Here is a 10705-nt window from a genome sequence, read left to right as displayed (position 1 = left end):
GGTTTGGTTTTTAACAACAATGAAAACCTGAAAAAAAAAAAGTCCAACAGAAGAGGGACAACACTGGTGTATCTGGACTAGGGCTGGTTATACAGCATTTAAAAGAATGCCACAGCTCTACTCACAACAGCAGGGAAAGGTGGCTGAAACGCTGAGTGAGAAGAGTGGGCAACCACAGCACGGAACAATTACACAATATGTTAATTTTTATCAACGTCTAACTTAAATACATTGCTGCAAAAGTAAAGGGGGTACCATACTGATTCCTGAAATTTAACTCATTTTAATAAAATACTTTTCTGAAATTTTTAATGTGGTAAGTAAGATATAAGTAACTTTTGCCATTCCAACTATCTCCATTGTATAATTCAGTTTAATTACATCCATCATGTTGCACAACCATCACCACTGCACATACTCAATTTTTCATCAGATACTCAGTACCCCTTAAGCAGTAACTCCCTGTTTCCCCTTCCCACCCACCTGTTGTTGTTAGGCGCCAAGCAGTGGTTTCCAACTCATAGTGACCTCATGGACCACAGAACAAAACCCTGCCTGGTCCTGCACCATCCTCACGATCGTTGCTACGTTTGAACCACTGCTGTGTCAGTCGCTCTCACTGAGGGACCTCTCTTTTTCACCGAGCCTATTTTACCAAGCATGATGCCCTTCTCCAAGGACGGGTCCCTCATGATAACATGTCCAAAGTACACGAGATGCAGTCTCGTCATCCTCACTTCTTAGAATTCTGGCTGTACTTCATCCAAAAGATTTAGTCATTCTTCTGGCAGCCGAGGGTATATTCAATATTCTTCACCAACACCGTAACACAAAGGTATCAATTTTTCTTTGGTCTTCCTTATTCATTGCCCAGTTTTCACATGCTTATGAGGCAACTGAAAATACCATGGCTTGGGTCAGGTGCACCTTAGTCCTCAAGGAGATATCTTTGTTCTTTAACACTTTAAAGAGATCTCTTGCAGCAAATTTGCCCAATGCAATATACTGGTTGATTTCTTGACTGCTGCTTCCATGGGCAGTGACTGTGGATCCAAGTAACATGAAATCCTTGACAGCTTCAATCTTTTCTCCATTTATTAGGATGTTGCTTATTGGCCCACTCTGGTCACCACCAATAAACTCTGGTCTCTACACATCTGCCTTGTCTAGACATTTCACATAAGGGAGACCATGCAACACTCACCCTTTTGGGTCTGACTGACTTCACCGACACAGTGTCTTCATAGCTCATCCTGTTACTGCATGTATCAGAACTCCATTTCTCTTTATGGAAAAATAAGATGTTTTTTGTATTAAAGTCCCCTTTTGCCTGATGTTAACAATGGTGTCACTATTCTTTTGGTGACTGTTTGCCTGATGGATGCTCATGAATTGAGTCACCAAGTGAGCGACTGTGGTCTGACTCCCCGTCCAGCACTGCTCTAAGCACTGGGAACGAAGCAATTAGCAAAGAGATTGCCCTCCTGGAGCCAACAGGCCAGCTGGGGAGAGAAAGAAAGTAGAAATGCAGGCAGTATTTCAGACAGTGGTAAGCGCACAGGAAAATGAAGCCAGGGACAGATGTGGGACAAGGGGGCTACAATGTTAAAAAGGGGACAAGGTGGCATGCAAGCATCAATCTAAAGAAGCCATGCAAAAAAAAAAAAAAAAACAACTCACTGCCATCCAATCGGTCCCAACTCATAGCGAGACCCCCTCCCCCGGGTTTTCCAGGTGGTAGCTCTATAGAAGTAGATTGCCCCAAATCTTAAAAAAAAAAAAGAAGAAGAAGAAGAAGCAGCAGCAGCCACGCAGCAGCCCCAGGGGAAGGCATTTTGTCAGAGAAACAAAAATGCAGAACCCTGTGGCAGGATGTGCCGGGCAAGTTCAAGGGAAAACAGTAGGCCAGTATGGCTCCACAAAGGTGCCAGCAAGGGAATGGGAGATGGGTGGCCAGAAAGGCAGGGGCAGAACCAGGGACCACTGCAGGGAGCCTGACTTCCACTCTGAGATGGGTTTTGAGAAAGAATGCTATAAGACTCCTTTAGGGTCAGTCTGAAGAGGGGAGAGGGCAGACAGCCACGTGACATGAGTGGCGGCAGGGGAAGTGTAGAGCCCACAGAACAAGCTGACATTAGACCTGGGCTTTGGAAAAGAAGCATCAAGAATGATCCAAGGGTCAGGCTCATGGAAGATCAAGCAAGCCCACCACACAGGAGGCTGCAAACCAAGAACGGATGCCTGAGCAGCCAGAGGGGCTGGAAAGTGCGTGGGGAGGTAGATGGGGAAGACGACCAGGATTCTTTTTCTTCTTCTGGTGTTTCCTGACCTAAGCACCACGTAGTCCAAATCCAGAAGTGGACCCTGCAGACCGAGTCCAAGTCCAGAGGTGGTTCTGCATTCTGTAAAGAGTGCAAATCCAGAAGTGAGGCTGCAGAGAGCTCCAGGGAAGCCCTTGGGTCAGGAAAGGGGTCTCCTACCACTCAAAGTGGGGCAAGCCCTAGTTCTTATTTTCTCCTTTCTTCATCCTCATGCCATAACCCACAAGCAATACGAGGGCAAGGGTGGCGGCAGCAGCACCGGGCACTGAGGCCAGCAAGAGCCTGAAACTCTGAAGAAGAGACCATTCTCTCCCATTGGAGGAGCTGCGGCTGCAGGAGGACAGGCTGTGAGTTGATTCTGACTTGTACCACCCCTAGAGGACAGAGCAGAACTGCCCCCAGAGAGTTTCCAAGGCTGTCATTCTTCATGGAAGCTGACTGCCACATCTTTCCTCCATGAAGATTTGGTGGGTTTGAATCTCTAACCTTTTGGTTAGCAGCCAAGCGCTTTAACCACTGCACCATCAGGGTTCCAAATAACCCATGACGATCTTACTGAACAGTTCCTGACTTGTTTTGTCTTTTCAATAGAAGGCTGGTCCTTGAGGGCAGAGACTGTACTGGGTGTGTCTGCTGCACTGCTGTGTCCCCAGCCCCTAACCAGTCCACTGCCCAGACTGAAAGCAGGCAATCACAGAATGGGACAGAGTGGGATGTCAACAACGGAAGGGATGAGGAACAGAGGCCATAAGAGGCGCAAGAACACAGCTCAGCCTCTGTAGTTCAGCTGTAAGAGAAAGGAAGGCAGAGTCCAAAGAGACAGTGAGGCCAAGGAGTAAAAAGGTGGTATTTTCCTTCAGACCAAAAAAAAAAAAAAATGGAGTTGGTACTTGAGCTGGCCCCTGAAAAGAGAATTACAGTGTGGTGACACGGAGAAGAGAACAGGCCAGCACCTCAGAAGACACTGCTAGGTGGCCCCAAGCCGGAGGGTCAGAGGTGAACACGGCTCCAGCCCGGGGTGGGGTGAAACAGAGCCATGCGGACGGCAGGTGCCCAGTGCAGAGGTCCTGAAGGGAGACCAGCTTTACATCCACCCTCAGCATATTCTAACCTTGCTGTTAGCGTTTCAGGAGTGCTACCGAGAAAGTTCTTTAAAAGCTGTGCCTTCATTTCAGCTTCTTTCAAAGAAAATCCAGCAGGCGGGACATCTCTGTCCCGATAACGGAGTCCTTTCCTTCTCATGGGACCGTACACAATGGGATGTGAGAGGCTTCTCATTGAAGATCATGAGCCCTGACATCTCCTCTGACATGTCCATGCCACGAGCTGCAGGACGCCCACACACAGCACTCACGACCGTGCACGCCCACAGGCCTGATTAAAGAACATCCACTCTTCCCAGCTCCTCTGAAGGGGAAAGCAACGGAAGGAACTTACGTAATAAGAAGAAAGGTCACCATGCAGCCATCTAACAGAGAGCTAGATAGTAGCTGACCTCTCACACCCTGCCCGCTCTTTAGCAAGGGACACACGACACTGGGATAGGACACAGCAGTATTCTCCCAGACAGTCGGCCTCGTGGTTCACTTTCAGCGCTTTCCATAATGAATTCTGAAATTTAATTTTGAACTTTGTATGTTCTCAGTCTCTATTTTTTTCTGATCTTAAGCTCTTATTGCCTTATCACCATGTTTTTAAAGAGATTCTCAAGCATAGTCTAAAGTTATCTGCTTAAGTGTTTACGTTTTCTCCAGGATTTCAACTTGCTAAATTGACAAGCCTGAGTACTATATAGCAAGAACCACAAAATGAGCACAGAAAGCAACCTTTGCTAAGTACTTCACATGTGACCCATGCCAGCACCGTGTGCCTCGTTTGCTGAATTACAACAAGCTTTCTCAGATGTAATTTTTTTACAAAGGGACAAGCCTGAACTATTTTTCCTGCTTTCATTAGAGGGGATAGTGACCTGGCTTCTAAATGGCCTGGAAGTTACAGCTGAAGAATAAAAGCAGCCGGGTTATTTTTAGAGCTCTCCAGGCATAAAAATACAGCAGTAAGCTGTGACCTACAGCTACGCACAGCAGAGCCTCCCATCAGGCGACAGTCTTAACTTCAGCCGGGAGCGCATCTGGGTGCTCCAGACTACCGCGCCTTGTCTCGTCACCGAGGATGTGTCCGGATGCATTCTGGACCAGCGCCTGGAGCTGCCGGCACCTTTTGCAAACAGACTGAACTGCACTCCAAAGGTACACCGTTACATAATCTGTGAAGTTAGCGGTTAAGTTATTTGTGTCCTTTCTTCTAGCCTAGTGACCAGGTGAAATTAATGAGGATTCTCTCTGAAGGAAGACATCACAACCTCATGCCTAACACAGAAAGTCATTTATTTCAAACATCGTTTCAGTGGGTAAATTAGGAGGCTCGTTCCTTCCACAGGGGCCACATCCGAGAGGACAGGATATGGCCGGGTAGAGCCCAGATTCCTCCCCAGTTCAAGGACACTCTGGCACCATCACCACATCGCATCCTCAGCCTCACAGGTACGCTTTAAACCTTGCCTTTACAACGCAGGAAGCAAAGATGTGCCTTTAGATAGCACTTTCTAACCAATTAAAAGCAGAAAGCCTCCTAAGAAGTTTTAACGGCAAGTGTTAGGGAGTTATTTTCAGAAATGGTTCTGTGTGTAGATTATCCAATTCCTGCTTAGCCACATGAAAGCATTTCCAATGCTTGTTTTTCTGGCACTGACCTAGTTAGAAATTAAAAGTTCCATGTTCCACGTCCTATTCTTATTTCTTTTGACCTGCATACCTAACTGGTGAGGACTTCACACACTTTTCTGGCAAGTTTATTGCAAAGAAATCAGCATTTGTTCATTAGAACCATACCATTTCATGCAAATAAAATGAGATTGTTTCCATAGGCTAAAAATGCCACTTTTTGGCTGGATGAAGTGGCCAAAAAATGACTCCTGCAAACCTACACATTGTCCTGGCTCAGACGTGGTGACCAAGACGCTGCTTCGTGAATTAAAATGGCATCTTAAAGAGCGAGAGAGATTAATACAAGAGATTGAAAATGAACAGAAAGTGAGAAAAACAGGTGTGGATTACACCTGGCTGAGAAACTACCAGAGTCCCCAGACGACTATCCCAGCTGCTGAACAAAGACAACTTGAAGCTCTCTGCTCCCAAGTCCAACCTTGCCAAACCGGGCCGATTCTCAGCAGGTAAGACCTTGTATTCTTTTCTTGTGAGACTGACTGCTGCCAGATCCAAGTTCCCTGGACAGACTGGAACCGTGGTCCAGCACACGAACTCTTGAATCATGTAGCCAATGCTCAGCAACCAGAACCCCTAAGGAGAGTGTGGCAAAGGCTGGTATCTTACTGGCTAAGATTTTTTTTTTTTTCCCTTTTCATTACTAGATACACAATTTAAAACCAAAGTGCAGATCTCTCACGGGTAGGCAAGTACTGTAAGAAGCTTAAGCTAGATTTTGGAGGAAAAGGGCTACAGCAAGAGAAAGTTTCTGAAGTAGAGATTCGTTACTGCTTTCCCTCTAGATTTCGAGAAGTTTTGGCAGAAAATGATGTCTTGCCATGGGAAATCGTCTACATCTTCAAGCAAGTTCTGAAAGACTTCCTCCGTAGTACCGACAAGGGAAGTCAGCGAGAGGAGCTGGAGGCAGCACGGGATGCTAACACCTCTGCTCGTTCTGGAGGCGCAGGCCCAAGTCCCACGAGTTCAGACAGAGATGAAATACCCACTATTTCCAGTTACGTAGACAGAAATACAAAGAACACGTTCCCCACATTCTCACACAGAATATGGAACCTACCATATTACTACCCTTCAAGTTAAGTCCCTTATAACCGGAGGCATTCTCCTGACTATCCTAGTATCAAAACTCTTAATATGAAAAGAAAAAGTGCTATGACTCCATGTTTTTCTCTGTTGCAAGATCAGAAGTTAAAATTCCTGTGGGTGTGTCATGTTTAAAATAGTGTTCCTTTTGTAATCACACTAAAAACCCTATGTTTTCATTGCTTTTAACTAAGATGTTTCCTAAGTATTTTGAAAAAAATGTTTGAAGTATTTTCTTAGACCTCAAACACATCTCACAGGAACTAAGGTAAATTTATTTAGTATGAAATCTGACAAATTTTGTGTGAAAATTAGACATTAATCTTGACTTTTACTCAAAAAGGAAGCTACGTATAGAATAAAATGTACGAATGTGCATGACTCCCGTCTTTACAACGTAACATAGAAACCATCCCCAGATGGGTCATTCTTGGGGGTGGAGGGGGGGAGAGACGAGGACAGTGAGGGAGGAAATAATGTGCAGCATGCAAACAAAGCCATGCTTCATCCCAAAGCTCTGATGCATTTTTCATCACAATATTTTTAATCTCAAGTAACATTAAGGGGGGGAGGGAAACAGAGTTTTGTATTTTATCAGGAAAAATGGGTTCGTTTAACAATATCAGTAGCTGCTACTCTCAAAAACCAATGCAAACGTGTAACTGATACTTGTGTTACACTGCTAGTTTAAGACAGCAAACTATTAAACTATAAAACACAAGACTGTAAAGTTTACTACAGTAGGAAGCTTCATTAGTCAGATTTACTTTTTTGATAAAATACTAGAATCTTAACCATTCTTAAAGGTAAGTCCAAGGAACCTAATGTCTATATGTTTAAACAGGCTCACTGCTTTTCTTTCATCTAAAAAGAGAAAGCATTTAAGATTGGAACAAAATAACACTCTCAAAAAGAAAATGACCTGTTTCTTCCTGCCTTCTCGTTTGACTTATATACCATTTTGAATTGGTCTCACTTGATCTTAAATCCCAGCCATTACATAAATGGCAGCCACATGACTGGGGCTTAATAAGGCAAGGTCATTGGGAACACAGCCCTACGTGGATCGAAAATACAGACACCCCTCACTCCTGCTCCCTCTCGATCTGGTTTCCTAACATAGCTGTGAAATCTCCACTTACTGTAAAACTTCTCAGAGCAGAAACTGTTTGTGGGAGAAATGTATATGCCCCAAAGTGCAACAGCTTATCACACAGCAAATGCGGCAAAGAGCGAACAGTTTTCAGGAGAGATGAGAATAGAAGGTTTGTTCTGAAGACAACAGAAGCCTGTCCACGAAGTCCAATACCAGAGTGGGTAACTCACCATGTCGGTCAGGAAACGCAGGCCACAAAGAGGCCTGAGACAAGTCTTTCTCCCCACAAGGCACCTGCCAGACACTGACAAAAAAATGAACAAGCCCACAGCGCTTCCCACAGAGGGCCACCTTCCATGTTCAGGCAGGCAGAAAGTGACTGGTTAATATTAAAGTTAAAATATTATTTTTAAATAACAGTTTCATCTACTCCCATCAGAAATCTTACAAAAACTGATGAAACCACATTCAGTTATGTCATCCTACTGGTTCAGGAGGAAAATGACGCCTCTGCCACTCTAAGTTACCCACAATGGAGTTAATGAACCGCACAGACTTTAAAAGAGAACAGGAAAATGAATTGAGTTCCACCATTCTGAGTTTCTCTCAGTCATTAGCCATAACCTAATAGCCATTTTCCTGTGAGACTATGGATGTATGTAATTTAAAACTGCAGTTTTTTCCTAGAAAAACAATTTACAAATCAAACAGAACATTAACACGAATAACGTCCTGCACATTAATAGATGGATGTTTTTCTACATTGGGTTGTTTCCAGTACCTAAAGCTGTCAAAGGAATTAGGGTCAAAAATATAAGGGGGCGGGGAAATGCAGATGGGGGTGAGGACTCCTGGGAAAGTTTTAAGGCTCAGAAACCCAAGGAGGGGTAGCGAACTGGATCCAACTGGACAGCAGTGAGGTTTTTTTTTTTTTTTAAATAAACAAAAAATAATATTCAAACAGTAGCTACAATGTTAGCTAAGGAATATTAAGAAATAATGAATTAACCCATGTTAAAGCCTTCTGCTTTGTACCCAACATATAGTAGGTTCTCAAAGTCAGCCTTATAACCACCCAGCCCGATGCATTCAGTGAGACTGAAGTCATTCTACCGGTCAAGCCCTGTGCTAAGCACCCTATGGACATTCTCGTTCAACCCTCACTTTTAAAGCAGGTGATGAGATTCCCATTGTACATAAGAAGTAACCACCTCAGATGTGCCCAGTGGTTTGCTTAAAGTCACTGGTAGGTCTGAAAGGTGGCAGAACTGGATTCATGGCCAGAAGAACAAACGGATCTGTCTTGGTTGAAGTACAGCTAGAACGTGCCTGGGAAGCTAGGGTTTCAAGACTTCACCTCTCAGACTTTGTCATGTTATTAGGAAGGATCGGTCCCTAGAGAAGGGTATCATGCTTAGTAAAGTAGGGGGTCAGTGAAAAAGACGAAGCCCCTCAACAAGATGGACGTACACAGTGGCTGCACAGAAACACCCTCACACAGGGTCACTGTAAGTCAGAACCGACTCAAAGGCACCTAACGACAACAGCCACCTTAACTACAGGAGTGCAGTGATACAGTGGTTAAGGCTGCTAACTGAACGGTTGTTGGTTGGAACCTACCAGTTGCTCCACAGGAGAAAGATGTGGTGGTCTGCTTCAGTAAAGGTTTCAGCCTTGGAAACCCTATGAAGAAGTTCTACTCATTCTGTAGTCATTAAGAGTTGGAATTGACTCGACAGCAATGGGTTTGGTTTCTTGGTTCAAACTTAATTACATCTGCAAAATCACTTTTGCCATGTATCCTAACCTACCCACAGGTTCCAGGGATATAGGTAGTGTGGCTATCGCTGGAGGGTGACTCTGCCTACCACAACCACTTACTGTGTGAAAATGAGCAACTCACTTTATGACCCAAATGTTTCCTCATCTCTAAGATGCCACGAACCTCAAAGGGTTGGTGTGAGGACTAAATAACATAGCTGTATTTGAGTACCTACCACATGCTCAAAACCATGGCATTGGACATACACGTGTTAAGGCTCCAAAAGGTATTTCCAGAAGAATGTCCTCTAAGCCAGCACTATTCCAGTGTAGTTCATAGACCAACGCTGTCTGCCAGTGTGCCACCAGGAATGTACAGTTGAACCTTTCACTTCACGTATGTTGAATTTAATCACTGAAATGGGCTTTTGTCTGTCTTTTTAATTTCACTTCTCTGGAAAATCATTTTTACTGATTTTACAAAAAGTCTCAGTCTACAGGGACTGGAAATTCTAAAAACTAGTCCTTAGAGATTCAAATGACATTTAAAGCTACAATTTTGCCTTCTGACAGGACCAGTAATTACTTCCAAAATCCCAACAAGTCATTTAGAAACAATGCTCTTTGCTGATTAGTTCTGGGGAGACATGGGTGGCAGTAAGGAGGGGCAGTGGTCTACAAGAGCACTCACAGTCACTCAAGGAAAGGAAAGGTCGCAAAATTCTGAACTAAACGGCCACTTTACAGCTGCACAGTGAGTCTATGTCCCCCCTAACTGCCTCCAAGGAACATTTACCGAAGGCCCCAGGAAAGAGAACGGCCTGGAGCAAGGTTTGAAAACCTGAGCCACAGTCTGGGCCTAAAGGCAGGATCCCATGGAGTAAGTGACCAAGACTAACTTGGAAAAACAGGCCCCCTGACGGCGCAGGGGGTTGATGCCAACGGGGGAGGGCCCACTCGGAGAAGGACGGGATAATGACCAGAAGCGACGCCACTGATGGTCCCTGCCCCAACTGCCGACTGGTGAATGCCCTGCTGTGGACACGCTGACCGACGACAAAACATAAATGCGACAAGGAAACCATCTGAGGAAAAGTGAGGATGAACGATCTCGTGTCTGAGGCACATGACTGCTCACCAGAAGGCTGGCGGTTCAAACCCACCAGCAGCTCCTCGGAAGGAAGGTTGGGCAACCTGCTTCCGTGGAGACAGCACCTCGCAAACCCCAGGAGGGGTCGCTTTGAGTCGGGTCAGACTCCAGGACAGTAAGTTTGTTTTTTTTTTTTGGAACATGAAACAAAACCACTCTGTCAACCACAACCACACAGGGTGCGGAGCCCGCAGACCAGGCCGACTCGTCCCACAGGCCTCAGACGAGGGAGCAGGCGCGTCTGGAAACGGAAGGCGTCCTCCGCCTTCCGCATTCCCAGATCTCCTGAGCAGGCGGGCTACGCAAAGCTCCTTAAGCCAAGATGGTGGGGGCGGATGGCTAGAGACACTGAGCAAGGCGCAGGCGTCGCCGCCACGACACCCAGAGGGCGACCACCCGAGGGGCGAAGGCGGCCGAGGCCCTGGGGGAAAGCGCAGCCCGCGTGGCTGCGGGGTCGCGGGCAGGCCCGCCGCCGCCTTCTAGCCCGGTCCTACCTCGGGATGGCGGC

The 10705-nt window shown here is 45.7% G+C and overlaps 2 protein-coding genes across 2 annotated transcripts in view; one reads left to right on the top strand and one right to left on the bottom strand.

Annotated features, from left to right (window-relative positions):
- The window catches only part of TDRD9 (tudor domain containing 9), a 145201-nt gene that overhangs the window by 134278 nt on the left and 218 nt on the right, over positions 1 to 10705 (bottom strand). The window lies entirely within an intron of this gene.
- On the top strand, positions 5255 to 6187 carry RD3L (RD3 like). Its single transcript, XM_007944581.1, has 2 exons — positions 5255 to 5553; positions 5890 to 6187. Exons 1-2 carry the CDS (start codon positions 5255 to 5257, stop codon positions 6185 to 6187), a joined length of 597 nt encoding a protein of 198 aa, XP_007942772.1.

The sequence above is a fragment of the Orycteropus afer genome, unplaced genomic scaffold (genome assembly GCF_000298275.1).
Source record: "Orycteropus afer afer isolate SDZICR_OR568_19922 unplaced genomic scaffold, OryAfe1.0 scaffold00128, whole genome shotgun sequence".
NCBI lineage: Eukaryota > Metazoa > Chordata > Mammalia > Tubulidentata > Orycteropodidae > Orycteropus > Orycteropus afer.
Note: the sequence above shows the minus strand (reverse complement) of the source record. Positions and strands in the feature narration are given on the sequence as shown.

What these genes read in the sequence shown, in the direction of transcription:
- RD3L (XM_007944581.1), top strand. Translation starts at nt 5,255, where the DNA reads ATGCCACTTTTTGGCTGGATGAAGTGGCCAAAAAATGACTCCTGCAAA. An exon ending in ACCGGGCCGATTCTCAGCAG is followed by an intron (nt 5,554 to 5,889) that starts GTAAGACCTTGT and finishes CTTTCCCTCTAG; the next exon opens with ATTTCGAGAAGTTTTGGCAG.